The sequence below is a fragment of the Dromaius novaehollandiae genome, chromosome 19 (genome assembly GCF_036370855.1).
Source record: "Dromaius novaehollandiae isolate bDroNov1 chromosome 19, bDroNov1.hap1, whole genome shotgun sequence".
Taxonomy (NCBI): domain Eukaryota; kingdom Metazoa; phylum Chordata; class Aves; order Casuariiformes; family Dromaiidae; genus Dromaius; species Dromaius novaehollandiae.
Window position 1 is genome coordinate 9,345,745 of NC_088116.1, and position 22,839 is coordinate 9,368,583.

The 22,839-nt window shown below is 42.3% G+C and overlaps 1 protein-coding gene across 1 annotated transcript in view; it reads right to left on the reverse strand.

Moving 5' to 3' along the window:
• The window catches only part of ANKFY1 (ankyrin repeat and FYVE domain containing 1), a 34,474-nt gene extending 14,398 nt beyond the window's left edge, over positions 1 to 20,076 (reverse strand). Inside the window, exons 1-12 of the mRNA XM_064523424.1 lie at positions 19,902 to 20,076; positions 14,475 to 14,667; positions 12,748 to 12,866; positions 10,273 to 10,408; positions 8,573 to 8,696; positions 7,144 to 7,293; positions 6,165 to 6,330; positions 3,865 to 4,069; positions 2,982 to 3,050; positions 2,014 to 2,213; positions 1,414 to 1,511; positions 763 to 985 (exon numbers count right to left, since the gene is read on the reverse strand). Coding sequence (XP_064379494.1) covers positions 763 to 985; positions 1,414 to 1,511; positions 2,014 to 2,213; positions 2,982 to 3,050; positions 3,865 to 4,069; positions 6,165 to 6,330; positions 7,144 to 7,293; positions 8,573 to 8,696; positions 10,273 to 10,408; positions 12,748 to 12,866; positions 14,475 to 14,667; positions 19,902 to 19,911 — 1,693 coding nt within the window. The 5' untranslated portion in view covers positions 19,912 to 20,076. The remainder of the gene's footprint in view (positions 1 to 762; positions 986 to 1,413; positions 1,512 to 2,013; positions 2,214 to 2,981; positions 3,051 to 3,864; positions 4,070 to 6,164; positions 6,331 to 7,143; positions 7,294 to 8,572; positions 8,697 to 10,272; positions 10,409 to 12,747; positions 12,867 to 14,474; positions 14,668 to 19,901) is intronic.
• Positions 20,077 to 22,839: the final 2,763 nt, after the last annotated feature.

Sequence of the window (22,839 nt, forward strand, 5' to 3'; positions counted from 1 at the left end):
TACCACCAAATCTTAATACTCATTCTGCCAAGCCATCCAGCTTTCTGGATAAGGGGCTTAGCCTTCCCCCATTACTGCTTCTGTTTCTGAACTGGGTGGCTTTATATAAAGCTGAGCATGAAGACTTCACTGGAGGCTATATTGCAAGATGGTGGCAGCATCCTTCCTTCTCAGCTCCTTGGGAAAGAAGATACACTCAATTCCGCTCCCCTCTCCCCCCCCCCCCCCCCCAAATCCCACCTATGCCAGCTGAATCTGGGAGATACCTAGATGCCATAAGTGGAGAACTCTGCTAGTATTTCAGTGTTCATTTAAGCCTAATGCTGCCATTACAGCTGTGTTGACTCTGCTCAAAATCCTCTTATTGAAGGAGGTGAAGGACACAGAAGGCATCTTCCTGTGGCGAGACTTTACCTGTATTTAGTAAATTCCTGCATTCACCTGAACTGAATACTTTGACAGGGGAGGAAGGGGATCTCACTTATACAGCCAGAACAGCTAAAAGTTCATGTCCACTATCCCTAGTGGAGCATTCGGAAAGATCAGTAGTACACATCTGCTCAAGACAACTTAACATTCTAGTTTTAAGCCAAAGTCACCTGCTTGTTTAACCAGTCTTGTTAATTGATCTAATTAAACAAAACCTACAGGAGAACACATGTTATTTGTAGTTTTTCCTAACACAGTTTAGTTAGCAACTAGACATGCCAGCCCATCATATCATCAATATAGTTTGAACCAGGGGAAAAAAAAAAGACATACCTTTTTGTTCCAGGATGACTGACACCACATCTGGATGATTGTGAGCGATAGCCATGTGAAGAGGAGTTTGCAGATAGACATTCTCTGCTGTTGGAGAAGATGCATCCTTCTGACCAAGAACTGCTTCTGCAGTTTGGATGTTAGGATTGGCTCCTTGTTGCAGAAGTTCTGCTGTCAGGTTTGCTAGGCCATGCCTACATGCTGTATGCAGGGGTGTTTCTCCCTTTAATAGACAGAGGATTAGGTTAAAGGCTTGAGACAAGTCATGAACTAGAGAAGTAGCTTTTAAATGACTATACCCATTTTTGTGGTTATGTAAAACTTAAGTCCTAGTAGTTGAAGTTTATTAGAACTTCCAAACTACATGAAGTAACCTATCATAAGGAGTTTACTACAGCAGGAGGAAGTGTTAGAAGCATGCTAACCCCTGGTGATGCTGCAAGAGCAGTGCTAAGAGAATGTAACAGCAGGACAATTACTAGGAAGTATCTGAAACCCACAGAACACTCAGGTCTTCTGACTTCTTTGAAGCTGGTGTTAACCACCTTTTAGAGATTCATTTTCTCGAAAAAAAAATTCTGGTATTGTATTTCTGGAACAGTGCATTCAAGGGAACTTTCAGACTAAAGTCTAGAAGCTTCTACTTTTTACCCATTTGTTTTGGTGGTTGACTTTTGCTCCATGAGTTGCTAGGAAGAGAGAAGCTGCCTCATTTCCAGCACCAGCTGCCCTCTGAAGCAAGCAGTTTCCTAAGAAAAACATTTAAATGTAGTTAGAGTGCTGTTCCAACTACACCTCGACACTACCCAGTGTTAGCACCTTCCCTACTACCTTACAACATTAAAGCTTGAAGCCAGTGAAGAAAATCCTATCTACTGGTTGTCCTCTCCCAATGCTGCACTGTCACGTGCACTGCCATTTAGCAAATACATATTTTGAAACTATAAAGAGGATGTCATGACCTGGCAAGGAGTCTATAGTTTTTGTTACGTCCTGCAAATCAAGCTCAGCTTGTGACCTGTCAGAGTTCCAGCACCGAGAGAAGTTGCTACCACCTATCATTCATTATGTCTATGTGCTCAGCAAGAACTGTGACAATTATATTCCACTCCCCAGAAATCTTTACCTAATTCCATCCAATTCTTTAAACAGCCTAAAGTAGTTTGGATTTCAGAAAATGCAGTTAGTAGCACCAGACAATTAACTTGCACAAACCTTCCACCTAAACAGAAATACAAACCTCTGTTTTACCTGTTACCGTGTCTGGTGCATCTGTATTGCTGCCTCGTTGGATCAACCTTGCTGCAAAACTGTTCTCATCAAATGAGGTTCCATTTACAACAGGGGTGTCCTCAAAAGGATTTACAGACTGATCAGAGGATACGGTGATATATTGGATTGCAAGCCACAGAGCTGTGCTTCCCTCATGATCCTTCAGTTCCAAGTCTAGTCTAAAAATAAGAGTTAACATCCCCCAATTTATGCCTTAAAAAGCATTCCCCGTGCAGCTTCTAGCACTCAAAAGTCTCTTAACAGCTGTACTAATTTATCTAACATCTTATTGACAACCCTTTTACTTGCCAAAAAAAAGCCTGCTCTAGCTTCACGTACTTCAAAGAATTTGTAAATATTCTAAAACAAGTACCAGAGGTCACCAAAAGGCATGTCTAAGTTTAAGCTCATCGCTCCTGTGAGAAGTGTGGCATTGCTGGATTTGGACTGCCACAAGATCCATGCAACAGAGACAAGTTCCATTGCATGTGAGTGAGTAGTGTACAAGAGCTCTCAATTCAATTAAAGAGAAGCCAAGCCAAATGAAGTATTCTGTTTCTTTGCCCTAGTAAAAGTCATCTGTATTAGCTTTATGCAGAATCCAAGTTAAATCCAGAAAAAGTATTAAGACATGAGAGTCTTATTACTCTTTTAGGCTCCACTATGAATGAAGTTATTGCTGCATTCTTTCAGCTAACCCTGCTCAGAAAAAAAACACCGAGATGCAGTCTGCTTCCTCTTTACAGAACAACAAGCTTGCTTGGCTTCTGGCATTGTGTAGGAAGACTACTTTCATCTTGTATTATGCAAAGCCCTTACACTTTTGCATCCCTAGCCTATTGCAAGCCTACAAGGCCAAAAGGTCTAAAAGACTTCTGTTAAACCAGTTCTCATACCTCCACTGTACACAGCAACCTCACTGTAATTTGCATTTAAAAGAAACTTACTGTTTGCACTGGAGGAGTTGACTAAATACAGGTTCATTCCTGACCACAATTGATGCATGTAACGGGGTCCTGCAATTGAAGCCAAGTACAATTAAATTATTAAGTGAGACACTCCTATGCAAGATCCTCCTACCTAAGATTCTTCACCAACTCTCCCCCCAAGACTTCTGGGGTTAACCTTCTCCTCTGCTTTCAGGCAAAAGGGCCCAAGTACATCTGGACAAAGCAAGCCACCCCTTTAGTGGATATGGTTCCAGTCAATTCAGTGGTAAGCAATTCTTTACATCAATATAATAGCTAACCTTCAAGCATATAGTGTAAGAGCTCAAATCCTTTAACTTATCAAAATTGAGTAGTCCATGTACTTTGAAAGTCTTCCTACATCATTTTCCATGCTTGCTTGCCAACCCAGCCCAACCCATAAAGCAGCTTAAACACTCTACACTTCAGTAACCATGTACCAAAACACTAAAAAAAGACATCTCAAATATACTGCAAACGTTAGCTCTTTCAGATAATTTCAGTTTGACTGACAGCTTTAAGAGAAGTGTTTTTTAGGAAGAGCCATTTGTCATAAATTTAGCTTGCTTCAGTGTTTAGTGATCCAATAAAGGAAAACTGCTCACCCCGCATTTCATCAGTCAGCTCACCCCAGCTTTCCATACCCGGGGTATGTTTAGTGACAATATCATTCAACTTACACAGCTTTCTGCTTTCAGTGCTATCAGCAAGTCAAACACCGAAGCAACAACCTGATCATTCTTGCTTCCAGTATCATCTGTGCCTTGCTGACAGACCTGAGCATGTTCCCAGTGGGCTGTATCTAATCACTACACTATTATCTGTCAAACTGGTAGCAGAAGTTACTTCAGCCAGTATTTACCTTCCTTTGCTGTCTTGCATGTTTGGATTGGCTCCAGCCTGTAAGAGAGATTCTGCTATCTGTGCCATCTCTGCCATGACATCTGGTGAATGCTTCTTGGGGCTGTATGATGCCACAAGGTGCAGAGGAGTCTCCTGTTCTCCCAGTGTAGCAGCATTCACACGGGCACCATTTTTAATAAGAAAGTTTGCAGCAAATTTATCTCCTTTTGTGGAAGGAAAGAAGGTTATCTGTGGGTATGTTAGGAACCCTGCATACTTTATACAAGTCCAGAAAATGGATTCAGTGATTTCCCTCTGTACCATACAATCTTTCCAATAGAAGTATCTGTTCTTAGAATGCCCTAGCAATAGGTAACTCCAAGAACAGTTTGCCACAAAGCCAGGATTAAGGTATCTCATAACCCCTCAGAACAAGCATTTTCCCTAGAGGTTACATGCCAACTCTAGAGTTCAAACACTAGTTTACTTCATGTGGTGATACTGAATAAGTTTGCTAGCTCCTGTATCAGTTAAGATAAATCCATTGCTGCTCTAATGCACAATTGGACAAATTGTGAGACTAAGCATACAGGTCATCTGTGACCAAGAGGTACTATTCCACAGCACCAGTCAAAAGCTGAATAGTTGGAAGTTAGTCACTATCTGTTCAGTATTGCTACATAGCAAAGGCTGTGCTAGTGCTTGTTTATCTCTTGAAAGTTTAGGCCCTGCTATACGACCTAATGGCTTCAGCAGTCAGGACCCACCATGCAAGGCATTAAGAACTCCCTCCCTCAGAGTTTCTCAGAAGCCAGGAGTTATGCCCATTTCAGTGCATCAGACCTTGACTTGAAACACCACACTGCACTTCAGCATATTACTACTCCCTATATTCCAAATACTAGTTTGAGTAGAGGTATACACAAATTGCCTGTCCTGAACAAGAGACTGGAGAACAAAGAAAACTGTTTACCTGTTTAAGCAGCATAAAAAGCTGCATCACATCCAACAGCCAAAACCAAAATCCCACTTTCCCCAATTTCTGTATATGACATTCCCCCACTCTTCTTCAGTGATCAGGGGAAATAAGGATCACATGGCAGATTCAGACAATTTGCTTTAGCTCCATTTCCAGAATATGTGGTTGTTAACAGTGATTAACTCACTGAAGCTTAGTTGCCGAAAAGCAAGCATTCATTCTCAGAGTTTTAGCTTAGACTGAAAGCAGGCATTAGAACTAGAGGACAAATGCAAGTATTAATTATAAAAAGCAGCCTGCTGCAAACTTGCTAATGCTTCACAAGACTGCAGCCACCACAACACTGACCTATGCCTAGAAGGTCTCCTACTCCTGCTGCTGAAGTTTCATTCATAGGAGCAAACATCAACATTATCCTGTTCAGATATGTAAGAGATTAAAGAAAAGTCACGAGCTGTATTGAGCTCTCAGACTCCCTTAGAAGTAGTTTCAGTTTTGTAGGATTTTGTCTGCCAGTAGAAGCAGATACTTTTAATTTCTTGTAGCACCACGACACCTATGAGGTCCAGTCACAAGTAAGATCCCTGCTGTACTTTCTGGACCAGAGAGCTGCCCAAAGATATAATCATTGCAGGACAGTAGCAGCATGATGCTCTAGAAATCTGTTTTAAACCAGACCTTGGCCATAAGCCAAGACGCTGCTGCTCCAAAGCCTTCTGAGTATTGTGGCCATGGCAACCAGGTCCTAGTGTGCTCCAGTTCTCATAAGATGCATTTTGCACTCTAAGGTTGAGAGCAGCTCAAGATAATCAAGTAATTGTACTCAAGCTCCACTCTATTAACCATGCTGCTATTAACTGGAGCTGGAAGAACTTTGCAGATATTTAAACTAGCACAGAAGCACCTCTATCTGCTGTCCAGTAGGGGAGACCCTTGCTGCTAACCATGATCAGTAAGAAGTAGATGCTGCATTCAACCCAGGTCTACAAAAAGGCTTCCCTTTCATTTTGTAGCTAGGTTGTCCATGTATGATATAGCTTGATTCAGCTATCTGCCAGAAAAACATTAAGTGTGTTGCCACATTAGAATGCTCTCAATATCTACCTATATCCTTTGCCAGACAATGCTGTTCTAGATGGTTTCTTGATATCATATACTACAAGTTTAGTTGACCAGACAGCAGGCTAGCATTTACATTCAGATAGTTTCTGGGGTTTTTGTTTGTTTTTTTTTTTAAATAAAGTGTCAATTACAGAGTGATACAAGGATAGCCTTTGGAATATATATTCCAAGCTGGGAATAACTGCTAGTTAAAGAGGCTTCATATCCTATTTACTTACCTCTTTGGATAGCTTTATGTAATAGACTCCAGCCACTCTTGTCTGCCCTATCTACATCAGCCTTGTAGTTGACCAGTGTAGTTGCAATACTCTCCAGTCTTTGGGAGAGGGCTAGATCTAAAGCAAGATCTCCATTGTGATCCAGTTCATTGAGCTTCCCAGGAAGCTATAAAAACAATTTAGTGGATTGACATTAGTTATACTAAGAGACACTCACAGCCCAACGTGAAATTTTAACAGCCCATTCCAACCACTGTGATGTTAGAGCTGAAGTTCTAACACAAAATATTAGTGCTGCATTTGGCTAAGTACCTCTCAAAACACAGGAAAACAATCAGAAGACTAGCATTCCTACATGCAAATCTAATCAGAGGCCTGATCAATGAGAAAACAGGAGTTCTGTCTGCAAGCCTTTTTTAATCCACAGGAAGCAAGTCTAGTACACTATTGAAGATTCTGCCTATACAGGCAGAATCAACAAGGTACTAGGAAAAGTATTCAAATGTTCCTTTTTTCAACATCTCATCCTAAAATCCAAGGGATAACTAGTTAGCTAATGCTTTAGCATGTTCACCTGACCAGGACAAATACCTGTTGCTTCAAACATTCAATAGAAGAAAAAAGGATTTGTTCAAAGTAACAGTGATGCCTACTGAACTACAATGAATTAACAGAGTGTACTATTATATAGTGACTTATAGGGTGCACAACAGTAACTGGTATTGGATCATATCAGATACAATCTATTGCATGCAAGGCATATGTTCTAAGAGTATTATGAAACACTGAGTTAATCTTTACGAAGACTCTGATGTGGTAGCCAAACTTCCATTACGTAAATGGAAGCATCTATGGTAGTGATAAACAACGAATGAAAAGAGTCAGGGACAGAAACCGATAACAAGGTTCAGACTAGCAATTAAACTAGCTATTTGAAACACCAAATTTTAGAACACACAGCAAGTCAGTCTCACTATACCTGTGAATCCATTTCAATAAGATACAAGAAGACTACATCTTCTCTCTCAACTTTAATCGCCTTATGCAAAGGATATTCTGTCTTTGATTTGAACATTTTATACAATAACTGAGCACTCATGCTACTGAAGTCTTCTTTACGCAAGTCATCCTAGAAGGAACAAAAAAGCAAAGGGTAAACAATACTTCTATCTTGTTTGTAAACAACTTGGCATTGCACAATGCAATTAAAGTCCACAAAACAAGCTCATTTAAAGCTCCACTTTGATAACATGCATGGCATAACAACAAGCAGGAACAGACCCATGTGTGTCACCTAGAGATAGCCAAAGATAGCCTTTTATGACTAGGAAGAAGCATTCAGAGGAGGTTAAACAGGTCTTGCAATTAAATTGAAAGACCTGTTACAGTGAGGTTTTCTGCTCCCCTGTGTCTACAGGCAGGGGAAAAAAAGCATTTCACCAACCCTTAGAGTAGATCAATATCCAATCTCCAAGTTAAGACAGTAAATTAGTTTAAATCACAGATTCAAGTTATTTGAGAAAAAGGCTTACTACTATTGAAGAATTCATTACAGTACAGTTAATCAAGCTTTCCCCAAAGTAATACAGATATTAGAACAAGTGGCACTTCCAGGTCAGTTGCAAGACTTCTTGCAGCTCCCTCCATTAGAAAGAAACTCTCCACTGACTTGACTCTTACTGTCAAGGATTATATTTGAAAGTAAAAGCCAGGGATTCTCAATCGTATTGACAAAAACCAATTGCAGGTGAACCTCTGAACAGTTCAGAATCCAAATCTGATACACAACTCTTCCTTATTAGAACACGATCTCTTTGATTTGGCTCAATTTACCAGGGGAAGAAGCTTTCTAGAGCAAGGTATTTCAACAGAACAACTCTTCAGGCTATAAGTTGCTCTTTCATCATGAAAAGTTCACTTCAAGATGGACAGTGGACATTACCTCCAAAGAGGACAAAAAGGGGAAAACAAACCAAAAAAGAGGAATTAAGAGCCATTTAATGCATTATTTTTCTTACGTAGCTATGAACTGGTATTCTATAGAATAGTGAATAAGACACATTGCCCAAAAAAGCATCTTATAATTATAACTGAGAAAGAAGTCAAGGGAAGAAAAGTGATTCCTGTCTCGGGAGAAGCCCCTCCACTTACATGGGGGGCAAGGCAGACAGATGTGAGAGCTTTTCACACTGGTGCCACCCCTTGCAAACAAAGTCAGCACAACAGGGCAACAGTCACTGAAAACTATGCAGCAACTGATATAATTCCCATTCCAAATGGGAAGCTTGGATGCTACCATACCAAAACATACTGTATTGTCTAACCTCTGAAGTTAAGCAAAATTCTACAATTTAAGTATCTCCACTCCAACTTATTTTTCTCCTGTTTCCCTCCATCCAAGTACTTACCCAGTGACTAGCAATTATTTCAGCACAATAGTTCAGAAGAGTATTAGCATTCAGCTCCTCAGCAGTCTGATAGAAACGAATACAGTTCCTGACATTAACTAGTGACATAACTCCCTTCTCACATCTGTCAAAATAGGAAAGTCAGCATTCAGTCAATCAGGAAACAGTTTTCTGTAACCGCTTTCCCATGCTATATGAGTTCTACTCCTTTTGCTGGGTGCTAAAAGAAAATGGCTTGGCTTTGCTTTACTATCTATTTATGCTGCTTAGCATTACTTTAATCAGAACCCCTGCAAAACAGTTTCAGGAAGCACAGATTCCTATCAAAGCGGCATCTATCAAAGCTGAGATTCCCATGATAGCACCAAACACAGTGCTGGAGTCCACATGAAGAGAGAAGCATCCTAGTTCTCCCAGCGGAACAAGCTGCAGTTCATTCACTGTTGTAAAGACAGACATCTTCCCTACTTCATAAGGGCTACAGTGATCACAAGCAGCTTTTGTGCTGAAGCTAGAAAGAGACCAAATACAGCTATCTGTTTCATTAAAAAAAATATACATAAGTTTTAACAGCAGATTCAAACTCTTTACGGGTGTGAAGTTATTACTTTGAGTTTTAAGTAACAAGCCAAGTACCCCAAACTGAAGATGAAGTTAAGCATGCCAGTGATCTCCAGGCAGTTATTCAACATAAAAAACAAACAGGAGATAAGTATGATATACAATACTTGCCTTTGGGTACAAATACCCACCAAGATATCTACTAATAACTATGAGCACATTGCACTTAAGCCTTCTCATTGTAGCTGGACTACTGTGATCAGGCAACACTTAAGGAAACTAATTAGTACAACAGGAAGATAATATTGTTAGGTTGGTACAAAATCTGAATGCAGTGTTAGCACTGGCCTTACAGATGTAGACTTCTAGGTTAGAAGAGCTGATAGTCCAGATGGCTTCTTCCTGTTGACTCACTGTTAAAGCACAGATCAAGTAAGGATGCTAAGTGCTGCTACAACCCCAGACACCCCTTGGGCTGAAGTTTCATACCAAAGGGTACTTCACTTCTGAAGGAATTCAAAGCCTCAAAGTTGCAGGAAACTTGAAGAGGTTTCCCTTTGCACATTCAGGCTTCTCACTACGGACCTAAGCAGTTATTTAGAGCACTTGATATATTCATGACAAGCTTGCTCCTACTATAATGGTGTAATAAGGATATTTCCTTAAAACGACAGAGCATTGTACTGTCATGATTACCTTTCTTTATGAAGGAAGGCTGCCATTTTGAGACACAATAAAACAGCTGTTTAAGTTAGAAAATTTCACCTAGGGCATTTTAATACTACAAGCTACTTTTTGACATTGATTCGCTACAGCATTCTTTTTACAATTCCTTTCTTGCAACAATTCAGAGCTTATTATTAACATACTACTCTCCACTTCCTCTCAACACCAAATTAAGGTTGTTAGTTTGACTGGGAGAGGAACTGGAACGTAAACATGAGAAAAACTGCTACAGTTAAGTTACCGTGCAAGGCTTCATCTCCTGTGACCTATTGAATGTCATGTTGCATTCTAAAAACTTCAAGTCTGTCTTTAAAGATGTAAAGGTTCATCCAATTGCTAGCAGCTATTAACTTATTTCTTGAGCTCTCTGACTTTGTTCAAATAGAAGATTCAGTGTATTTACCAAGACTCACCTCTCCCTAAGCAGCTGGAGCTGAAATTTATTAGCTAGTTTCATGAGCTCCGTCAGGAAGATATCATCTTCTCTTAGCTCAAGTTCATCTGTGTAGATCCAGCGCAGCATTGCCATGGTTACCTCTGGGTCAGCATCTAGCACAGACAAACAGGGATTAATAAGATACCCAAAGAACAATCACCTATTCAAGTAGTTGATATTCCTCTCACTGTTAAAGTTACAGTTACCAGGAAAAAGATGCTGGGTTGAAACTGTACTGCTTTAGTTCGATCAAAATGCAAGAACAGAGGCAAGACTGATCAGAAATTAAAAAAAAAAAAATCTAGCAGCAATGCTGGCATCACCAAAGAAACAGTCTTTTCTGCCCCTGGAAGACTGTGCAGAATGTAGGGAGCCCTATAACATCTCCTACCTGCTATGATAAACACTGCATATTTAGGGGCCAGGCCAGTGATTCTCCTTTTAAGCCTTTGCTCCCTCACATTATGACCAAATCCAGAATTTAATCCCTACTTTTGACACACCCAAGTCTCCCTTTTCACTTTAAGAACCCTCTCTTCCTCACTTTGAAGGCGACAGCCATGTGTTATGAACTGCTGCATTCCAATAAACATCGCTTACCTCTTAGAAAGATCTACAGAGTACTTAAAACTGCTGGGAACCATTTCTAGGAAATGGTGCAAAAGAGTTGGTTTAAGAATTTGGTTAAGCTTCAGGTGTTTACAACACCAGTTCCAAGTCTGCATGTTTTTACACCTGAAGTGATAGAAACCTACACCACGGGCTGCTAGAGATACAGGTCTCATGGGCCAGGAGCCTTTGTCATCTGGTCAGAAGTATTACAGATACAATCCCAGTCACAAGGATATAAGTGAGGGTTACTAGACAACACAAGAGCATACAAGTTATAACAAAAATACCATTAGTATAAGAAAATATCAGTCTCTTAAGGTGTGGTGTTTTTTTGTTTTTGTTTTTTTTAAAGACATAGTTAACTGAATCACCCATCCTAAAACATCTTTTACATGAAAAGTTGGCCCCAGATTATCTGCAGACTACATGCTATTCCAAGTACTATTTGGTAGAGTGCCTAAGAAACAGGCTGTTTGGTAAGACAAACATCTTTGGTCCAATGTTCTTGAAGTAATCAGGAAACCCACCTGAGCTATCATCAGCACTGCTTTGGCTGAAATGCACTTTCTCTTTCCAAAAAGAGAAGACATTTATCTCTTTCTGCTCTTAAAGGGGATATGAAATTTTGCATATTATACGAACTATAAAAACAATTTTGAATATTGCCTGCATTTTAGTTTAGGCCATCTTAACTTGCAAGTTCTAAACAGAGCCTCCTAAGAACTACGTCAAGCTTTAAAGTGTACAGCTTGTTGCTATTACTTGATACCCTAATCTTGTGCAGTTGATGAAAGTTTAAAAAAATTTGATTCTAGACAGGGGAAAGTGGCACTAGCACTTATTTTAGCATCACACTATAATGAAGCAATATTTGCATTGTTAAACATGCAAGACTATGTTTGAGACTTCCAAACTAGGGTGAAGTTGGAGCTAGAAATGCTATGGACTGTCACTTAACACTTGTAAAAAAAATTACAATGAGCATAGATTAAAGAGTCCTGTGCTGACAGTGTTCAGTCTGAGATTGCTCCCTGGCATCTGTTGTCTTGCAGCTGCAGAAAGATTCTGAAATCCTTCTACAGGGAAACTTCTGCTGCCTCACAAAACTGACTTGCTGTTTTCCAGTTTGGCTGCATTTAGGATTCATGATAAGATTAAGAGTAGCAAGTGAAGTCAGTGGTTGACAGTCAACATAGCAGCCTGCAAACCTGTTCAACTTCACTCCCCTTTTCATTGTTGAAGGATTAACTGCATGCTAAGACTCCTCCATACTATCCCTGTCAAGGGGTTCAATCTGCAGAAATACTGCTCAACTTAATCACATGCAAGAAACAGCTACAGTAAAACAAAACACCATCCCACAGAAGACTCCTTCAAAAAACAAACAAACAAAAAAACTTATCCTCAGCCTATTTTCAAAGGTATCAAAATACAAAAAGTAAATAGCTTTTACAAAAGATCAAAACTTCTCCCTATTTCCTAATACACTCTAAGCAGCAAGTTATGCACACTACCTCAAAAGCAGCCTGACCTAAAGAGGAGGAAGTTGAGCTCCTCCATACAGATTTGTTTTTCATGTTTAGCTTACTCAAAAAGAAACAGGCCACCATTCTTAACTTCCATTCATTTGTGAGAAAGAAAACTGATTTAACTAACACGGCCACCTAGTTTGCAAACCTACAAGCATGTTTCAGAGACAGAGCTTCATAATTAATGAATTAAGCACTACTTTCTGTGAACAGTAGTATTCTGAATGCTAAGTAATCTTTTCCTAGCAGGCCCTTTCTTCAGTCATCCCAAAGACAATCAAAGCATCACACACTACTCGGCAATGACTAACCTGACAGATCCAGCTCCTCTGTTGACACTAGGTTGGCTAGACTCCAAGTCTCAGTGCGTGCCGCCAGCACAAATTTGTGAGCGCTGATGTGCTTGTCCCCAACCTTTATCTTCAGATCACTGAGAAGAGGAAAAGCACAAACATGTATGATAAAAGCTCCCACTGTGCTTAGATAGCTACAGATTCAGCATTCCCACAGTATCTATGTCCTGATACCCAGATTTAGGTTCAAGTTGTTTGACGGAACCAATGAAATTTGACTGGCTTTGATATTTTGCTAAGTGACCCATTTGTTAATTAAGGGGCGGGGGGAACAGGGGGAGGCGATGAGTCTCATTACCATTTAATAAAGTTCAGGGTTTGGGAGTTATTTATTTTAATTTCATTTTAAACTAAACTGCTAGGGAATTGCTGTATAAGGTAAAGAAAATCCAGCAATCTTGAGGTTAAATACTTAGGCTGCAGTGTCCTCACTGTCAGCTAAGCTTGCTAAGAGCCAAAGGTTTCAGGCAAGACCAGCAAGAGAACAAACAGCATTTGACAGCAGTCTGGAGTATGAAGGAGACTCCAAGAATCGCCCGCTCTCTCTCTCAAGGGACCATCTGACAAAACCACCAATTCCATTCTGACCCCTTTAATGCCAAGCGTCCTTTGTAGTTAGGAACTACACGCCCAGTTTATTTTAAAGTCCCATAGCTTGCACGTGTTCTGACCATACAGATGTACTTCTCTAGGCAATTTTCTAAATCAAACCACTGCTGAACTAACATACAGAATACAGAGATGTTACATAACAAAATACTTACATGGGGACTTGCTTCCTTCCTCCTTTTATATAACTGGACTGCTATTCCATGCATTTAAATCTAAAGCTGAACAGCAATGAAGTAGTAATGCAACTCTGACATATGCTAAGAGCTCTCATCTTTTACCAACATGCTGTAAGTTTATCTTGCCAGACATGCAAACATTTCTTAGGGAAGCTAATGAGGAGATGGGGGAAAGGGACTATTTTAAACAAAATTATATATTCTCCCTTTATACACCTGACCTCCTATACTGTATTGACTTTGCTTTTAGAAATAGCAAAGAAATATTGCTATGTGCCAATGCAGTCTCAGAACTAATCAGTTAAGGAATCTGGACTACTGAAGATGGTCCTTAATGTGCTTATGGAAAATAAATCAGGAAATCTAATCTTATGTCAAGATACAAAAATACAGTATCATTTACACCACTAAGTCACTTATACCATTACCCAAGATTTGCTACCTAGTACAACCAAGTCGGTTTAATCAGGCTTCTTACATACAAGAGAACTTGTTTCAAGGACATAAGCTTTCAAGCAGACCTTGCCGTGGTTGTTAGAAGACGCATTGTGTAATTAACATGTCAGCTAGCCAGAGGTCTATGTTAAGATAGAACTTCTGTTCAAAGGGAGTTTAGCTGTTGACCATTTTTGTCAGTCACCTATTTTCTTTACTTGTCTTAAATGCAGACCTCATAAGCACAAGCTTCTACCTGAAGCTCTTGATACAAAAAATTGGATTCAATATGCTACCTGATCTTAGCATGCTCTTACAGCTGCAGTTGCACCTGAGGACCCTATTTACATGTCAGTCACTAGAGACAAGAAAACTCTTGCCTCAAGACTCATAGTTAATTTAAACCAATAAATTAAGTCAGTGAAACTTCCTGTAATTTCCCTCCCCAAAGATTTTTCTCACCTGTACTGTTCCTGCTGATAGAGTTCAGCTACAATGGCAAGAAGTCGGCAGATGAAAGTGTCACTGGCATTCTCTTGGTTAGCCTGGGCAGCCAGAAGATTGCATCTCCTTTCTGTATCCGCTAGTTTCTTCTGCAGCTTTACATACTCCTGGCGGAGAAGCATGAGGTGCTTTTCCAGCTTGGCCACCTCCTCTGCAGACACACACAAACACACAACATTACCAAAAGGCTGAAACACTGCACACCTTTGTTTGGCATCTGTGGGTGACCTCACTGCTACTCTACAGCCATGTTCACACTAGTTGAATCATGCAGCACTTAATGCTTTCTCCTCTTCCACACTACTCAGGTATCACATGCTCAACATGAAACCATTTAAAACACTGCTAGCCATAAATACATGGAAATTGTCAGAATGCATGGATAATAGCTAGTTATAAATAGCGTTCCTGAATCCTGTCCTATTATGAGTGACATGAGGAGCTTCCTATAACCATGAAAGCCCATGACTGTGGGAATTATGGTAAAGAAGACCAACTCTCTTCGCAGCAATTGCCTATTAGTTCAGCTTAGTTAGGATGCTGTTTGACTTTACAGCTGAGGCACCAAGCAAGAGCATGCATTAGAACCGCTGGTGACAGTACTCATCTACTTCGGAGTAAACTCACCTGTCTAGGACCACTTGCACTGCCAGATAACAAACTCCTTAGGAAACAGCCAGCAGAACAGAAGACAGACCCTCTCCATAATCTACATTTCAGAAGACCAGCCAAGGGCATAACTGAAGTCAGGCAGAATATAGTTTTTTGTTTTGTTTTTAAATCTGATACAGGAAGCTCTACTTGCTGTAGACACACACTCCTCTGTCGGAGGCACTGCAGCAACAAGGCACCACTGCAGAGTTAAGCCCACGGTGGCTACTTGCATTCAGAAGTAGAGTAGCAACAGCATTTGGGCCTCTCTGATCCCTGATCAAGGACTCCCACCCCACTGTAGAACCCCTTCTCCCACCACACACACTTAAATGGTCACTGCGGTGAGTTAGTTCACTGAACAACAGTGCAGAGCTTGACACAAGAATCCAAGGTCACCTATATGACAAGAATCTCTGCTTTGCTGCTGGAAGGAAAAATCTGTATGCCTGCTTAAAAAAAGAGAAGGTTAAGCTTAAAGGTTTATTTATGGATCAGCTGCCTAAGTAAATACATATAGCTATATTTTTGGTTAATTGATTATTCCCCTCCACCCCCAGCAATCCCCATCATTAAGAAAAGTTTCTAAATAAGGTACACATCCAAAACCACCTGTCTTAAAACAATGTGGAGGGAGGAAGAAAAGAGATCTGGAAGGTACCTGATGATTTCATACGGAAGGTTCTTATAAGATTCCTCCCTACTAGCCAAGAATTCCTGTTCCACAGAATTTTCTCAAACATTTAATAAATGTAAGTCCCTATTATAAACATCAAAGAACTGAACTCTACAGATCAGTTTTCTTTCTGCTTCAGTAAGAAGAAATTCAACAGCATAGCAGGCCTTGGCCTTGCTCCCACACAGGTCCCCCAGGGCTGAGCATCCTTCTCTAGTTTGCTGCAGACAGAACACCTCTTCTAGTCTCTCCTCGATGGACTGCTGTGGCAAATGATCCCTTGCAAGTCTCTTAGCTTAATGCCTACTGTAATGGATAAACAGAAGGTAGTTTACCCTATTTTATTCTTCAGTTAATACTGCTTAAGCAGGTTTTGAAGTGTACTTCCTTCACCAGACTTTCATTGAGTTTCATTTTTTAAAAGTTAAAAGGTATCGTTGCCAAGTTTGGGATATTTTTTCCTTATTTTGCTGAAACATGCTATGATTTTTTCATGATCTACCCAACAGCAATGCCACACAATCCCCCAAAGAGCATTTGAAGCATTGCTCTATTCACCAAATCTAAACATAAAAATGCCGTTTCAGTATTCCCAGAACTAGAAGGACATGTCTCTTGAGCAACTGTTCCTTCCTGAACAATTCATAAAGAAGGTGTCAGCAGTGACACAAAGCAAACCCTACAGTTACAGTAGGGAAAGCAAGAGTCCGATTGCGGCCAAGAGCTGATAACACTGAAAAACACTCAGAACAGCTGTGAAGATTGGTGTACAAACACCACTGCTGTTCATACAACCAGGCATTTTTAGGTGCAATACGAATTCAAGTGCTAGGAGCAAGAAGCTGCCTGCTGAACCTCATGGCAGATATCTAAAAGAAATACTGCATCTTCAAGCCAGGCAATGACAGCATGAAGGCAGGAATAAAAAAAGAATCAGTACCAGAAGGCAACACTTCAAATACCCTTATATTACAAAACCCACCTCACTGGCTCCAAGTGACTTTGGAGTCACTGGGACACCCTTCAGAACTACCCTAAAGCCTCAAGCAGCAGCAACTTAAGCAGCAGGAAAACGAACTTCATTGTTTTGGATTGCCCTGTAAGTTTTATGCAAAACTACTAACAATCACTCCATTGGCAGTCAAGGAACTTCAGAGACTGAAGCTGTGAGAAGTCTTTTTTTCCAGATTCACAGTTTTATCCCAGCGACAGCTATTGATAGGGATTTGTGTGCTGTAAAGATTACAAGGATGAGCTGTAGAACAAGTTTCTTATTCTACACACGACCACATGCACATCAACTGAGTAGTAGGTACTATCACACACTTTCAGACAGCATTTGATCTTGCAGTAGCTTTCAGGTGCCCATTCAACACAGAGCCCTCAACATCCAGAAAGTCATCATTCACTGCAGAAGGGGAAAATTCAAGTTTTCCCCGTGCACCATTCATTTATTTAAAGAATAGGTATTGCATTGTAACTTAAAGGAAAGCCTGCTCAAATTCAGATGTCAGAAGCATTGTCTCTGTTTAAACTGGTAAATCTAGAGTTTTGTTGTCACTATTTTCAGTCCTCAAGTGTTCTACTTTGGGGCAGGACAGGTGGGGGTTTTTGTTGTTTTTGTTGGGTTTTTTTGTTTTTTTTTAAATAACCACTGTATCTCCAAGTTGACAACGATTTTGATAGAGCACATGTTATTTACAGCCTGCACTAAGTATGAACATTTATTTGACTAGGTCTCAAGTCTAGCATACAGTTACTGAATGCATACAAGCATTTAAGATACTTTTACAAAGACACTGAAAAAAGACAGCCTTACTGTATTTTCAGACAATAGCAGTAGGCCTCTGCCTAAACAAGAGTTTAGGCATTTATGAATAGGATGCCTGGGTTCTGTGGAGAGGCATATAAAGAGCAGCTCCTTTCCTAAGCTCACAGTCTAGGTATACAGTTAACAGATGGCCAGGCAGGAAAATAAAAGCAGCATTTGTTAACACAGACTCCTGGCAGACAGGCTAGCATTTCATGAACTGGCAGAAGTTTAAGTCTCACAACAAAGACGTTGAAGAGGACTTCAGAATAGGGCAGTGTCATTTCTCATTCAGACGACACAAAAATATTCTTGAGAGCAGCGAGATAGTTGAGTCTAAAGAGATAAGCAGGGAGGGAACAGGCACCGACCGGGGTGACAGATGGTGTGTATCTAGAACTACAGGGAGGAGCCGGTGGAACCCATTGTACTGTCCACACCACCCTCCACAGCAGTCATCGCAACTGTATGGATAAGCTTTTGCTTCCTTATTAACTAGGTCTGAGTGAAATGTTGCAAGGGAATAAATTCCTTCCTTTCCCAAGTGAGGTCCTTCATGCACTGCTCCAGCCTTTTATCCTCTCCTCCCCAAGGCTGTCCAGATTACTGCTTCACCACCCTCTCTACTTCCTTGTGCCTCCTTGGTTTTTTGCAGTTATGATCTTCTTTGCAGCAGCTATCCCAAAAATACTACTGCATACTTCCTGCTGCCCTATGCTCAAGTGTTAATACAGCAGTTTTTACCCATGCCTGTGCACCACCTAGCTTTCTCTGGTACTGGTGGTACAAAACCCTTATAAAAGCATGCTCTGCTCTTGTCTTTATGGACTGCTCAGTTTGCAGCTAGTAACTGCAATGCATCTAATTCAGTACTTCTGCGTGCAGATGCAACACTTTCACAGGAAAAGCATTCAGCTTCTAAGCAGAAGACTACAATTTGACAAGCTCCCTCCACTAGCAATCCTGCATTTCCCAGCTGACCCTCTTATACCATCACTCCACAGGTATGGAAAAGTGCATCTGCAGATGAATGCTTTGAAGGGACAAAACAGGTCCCTGCACCCGAGGCTTGTAGGAAAGGAGCGGGGAGGGAAGGGGGGCTTAGCTCCAGAAGCTACAACTCCAGCTTTCCAAGCTTTATTTATTACTCCTATTCACACAGAATCACTGGTTGCAGGATTTTTTAGCTAAAAGATTATAGAATAACGCAAATTGTGAAGAGTCTTTGAGAAGTATGGATGGCTAAGGCAAGACCTGCATTGACAGCAGGCTCACCCTGCAGAGCAGGAGTCTGAGCCACATCCTCATATCCTTGAGGATCTCAGCGGGAAAACCACGGCTCATCTCCTGAAAGGCCATCTTTGGCATCTGCTGCCCACCAGGGAGCCTCGCTGAGGCTCAAGCCTAACAGCCTGGGCAGCTAAGCGTGCATCAGAGGCATTTCAGCTCATGCAGTTTCTCTAAAAATTGTTACATGAGCTTGACTGCAGTGTCCTCTCAGCTGATGCGTGCCAGAAGATCAGCATTTGCTGCATCTTAGCTAATCTTTAACAACTGTTTTTAAAAGCCTACTATTGTCTGGAAGCCGCACGTCAGGAGCTGAAGGCTATGCTTTCAAAACTGGAAGTTAAGAGTTCTCGTTTCCTTTATAACTTCGGGCGCTTCAGCTCAGTTTGCCAAGTCAGTTATCTCCACAGAGGAAAAGCAGAAGCTTCTGTCTTGGAGAAAGCTGTAAACATCCAAGTGTTTTTCAGACCTCATGATCTCAGCTAAGCGCACTTGGAAGGGACAAGCTGATAGCCGCCAAATAAAGCACTGCGGGAGCGCCGCACGCCTAGCGAGCGCCCGAGCTCGAAACGAGGATTCCCAGCACCCCGTGACGAGGGGGCTGGACGCAGCTTCCGAGTCTCCCCCAGCAAAAGCCGCAGGCAGCCGGACACCGGCAGCGGCGCGGGCCCCAGCGGCGGCGGCATCGCCCCCAGCCCTGCCCGAGCTGCGAAGTTTCGGGAAGGAGCCGGCGGGGCGTCCCGCGGCTCCGGCTGCTCGGGGCCCGCCGTCCCGCCGGCGGCCTGGCCTGCCCCGCCCGCCACGGGCAGGGCGGAGCCGGCCCCGGCCGCACAGAGCGGCCCCACCGCCGGCGCTGCCCGCGGCCCCCCAGCAGGGCCCGGCCGAGAGGCCACCCCGGCCCGGGGCGCTCCCCGCGCGCCCGCGGCCCCGCCCGGCCCCTCGCCCCGGCTCCCCCCCTTACCGTCCGCCATGTTAGGGCCGGTGGCCGCCGCTCTCGCGAGAGCCGCCTGCCGGGCGCGGTGCTCTCGCGAGACTGGCGCAGCTCCCCGCCCGCCGCCGCTGCCTGCTCGCGGCGGGAGCTCCGGGGCGCAGCAGGGCCGGGCTCCGCCGGCGCCGCTTTATACGGGCGGGGCCTCCCGGCGCCGGACACCCGCCCCGCGCCGCAGAAGCCCTGCCGGGTCAGCCGCGCGGCGACCCGGTAGTGCCGCTTCGCTGCCCCGCCCGCTCCGGAGGCGTCGTGCGGGGGGCGCCCAGCGCTCCGCTGCTCCCTTCGGGGGCGCCTTAGCGAGGCTCCGCGGCCGCGCTGGGCCTCCCGGCGGCGGCGGCCTGGCGAACTGAGCACCTCCCCCCCCCATGGCGGCGGTTCCCTCTCTGGTGCCGCCGTGGCGCAGCGGCGTTAGCGCTGGCGGAGGCCTCGCTCAGCGGCTGCCTCGGCAGCTCCGACACAGCCGATGGGAAATGGCAGCGGCTTTCGGTCCGTTGCGGGCTCCGTATCTTTACCGTTACCATCATCTTTACCATTACCTTTACAATTACCGTTACCTTTACCATTTTCGCCATCGTCGCTGCAGTTCCTGTGCGCGTTGCTCTGCTTGCCGGGGGCACAGGCCTGGAGCTGCAGCGGCAGCAGGTGCCTCAGAAGCGGGTGGAGAGTGGAGAGAGGAAATAACATTTCTCCAGCCACGTACCCAGCGCAGCTGCTACCCTTTTCATTGCTCCCAGTCCTTCCTGCCCATACGCAAGAGCAATATCGTAATATCTTACGCATCTTGAACACCTTTTGTCTAAGAGCATTTTTTTTGTCTTCAAACAAATGTTTTAACACATTGCCCACAGTACTGCAAATTCATAGTTTTCTCCTGGCTTCACCATTACGTGACCTTTGAAAAGTTGCTCTGTTCCTTATCTTAATTTTCTCCGTTTTTTGGACAAAACAGTGAAACTAGAATTGGGCATAGACCTAGAAGAGCCACAGCCTTTGTGTAATTTCTAGACAAATCAGGCCGCATCCCCTGTCTCATTTGCCACATAACTAACATACACCATTGCTTTATGGGTCCCACTTATTACCTTGAGTAATAGTGAGGAAATGCTTATCACTACTTGATCAGGTTTGGTCTTAAGTTAAATTTCTTAGTAGCAACAGAGTAGGGTTTTCAGATTTCTGCCATGTTTTGCCTCTGGGGAATCTGCAATCTTGTCATTTCTGTTGGGAATCGGTCAGGGAGAGAAACAATTTTATCACCTCTCTTTAAAACCCAATTTCCTTTTGTCTCAGTTTGAAATCACTAGTATGCGCTTCTGAAGATTGGAAGAAATTTTAAGATTTGCAGTGCTCCACCGCGTGCATTGTGATGGCCCCATACCAACAATGGTGTACCAGATGGTACTGACAATAAAAAATTCCATCCCCCAAAGCCTACAAATAGAATGACTATAACAAAATACACTTATAATCACTTCAGAATTAATGTTCTCCATTTATTGATCTAGTTGCAATAAGCATTTTCTAGGCTTCACAGCAGGAAAGAATTTTAGAATGACAGCTTAATAGCCTTGTTGATTTTTACAAAGAACTTCTCTGATGCATAAGGAGCAGCATGGAGAAGTATGAAAAAGGAATTGAGACAGCCATCCTATTCTGATATTTATTAAAATTCCATGCTTTCCCTTCCTTTTTATCTCCCAGTGATGCAGTGTTATCTGGAAGGCAGGCTGCAAGGTACTGGGGGGGGGGGAGGAGGAACAGAAAAACTCACCCATAATTGTGAGTCTCCACACAATTTAAAAACACAGTATGCTGACAATTACATAAAACCAAACTAGATGCAAGATCTTGCAACAAGTGAAAATGATTAAAAATGCTGGTTTCGTTGATTGTTCCGCAAGTACGCTAGTACTACTTCTATGTAGTGCATCTCCTCAACGGTGTGCGTATCTTGAGGTCATTAAACAGAAATTTCTGCTTTCATATCACTAGGCATCTGGCTATGGCTGTGCCCTTGCATGTGTGGGGCAAGAACAAGCAAAACCCCAAGTGCGATCACAGACAAGTTAAGTAGGCCATTTCTGCGCCTACCAAAAATTTGTTACAAGCTGGACACTTGGCCCCAGAATCTTAGACAGCTTCCTAATTAAATTATTGGACATTAGTAATACCTGTAGCTCATGTGTCTTAACACTATCTCACGGTCATGCTCCTACCTCTGGAATATCTGGGCTGTGAGGAATCACATAACCATCTGGGTAAGCAAAACAGTATTTTTATATTTGCAAAGTAGGGGACCAACACTGCTATGAGATTAAGATTAACAATTCTTCCATATAACTGATGGAAGACTAAAACTTCCAGGCCTACCTCTTTAAAAAAGAAAGAAACAAACCCCAAAGTACTTCTTTCACAGAGCAAATTAGAGTAAGATTTAAGCTGTGAAGTTTAGTGATGAGTCAGATGTGGACTATGTATTCGTTAGTTTGTATGAAAACACAAAATACTTTTCAACCTGCTTAAAGCAGCAAGTATCAGTTATTTTCAATTGCTGGCCAGTTAAAAATCAAATTTAACTAATGGTTTCTCACTTAGTTACGTATTTGGTAACTATGAATATCAAACACACCTATGCTTATCTAAAGCAACTGTAGGAGAAAGTAATGACTTCACTTGTAGTTTTAATTAGTATACCTATGGGGCTTTATCCCATATGCCTGCCTCGCCGCTAACAAATCTTTCCATCTTCCGCCTTACCCAGCCCCTCATGAAACCTGCTGTACACCTTTTTGGTGTACGTATATTGCATAGTGACCCAAAACAAAGTATAGCCAGCTAGCAAGTTAATACTGAAAGCTTGCTACAAGATGACTTTTAATGACACTAAAACCTCTAATCTGTTAGTGAGTTA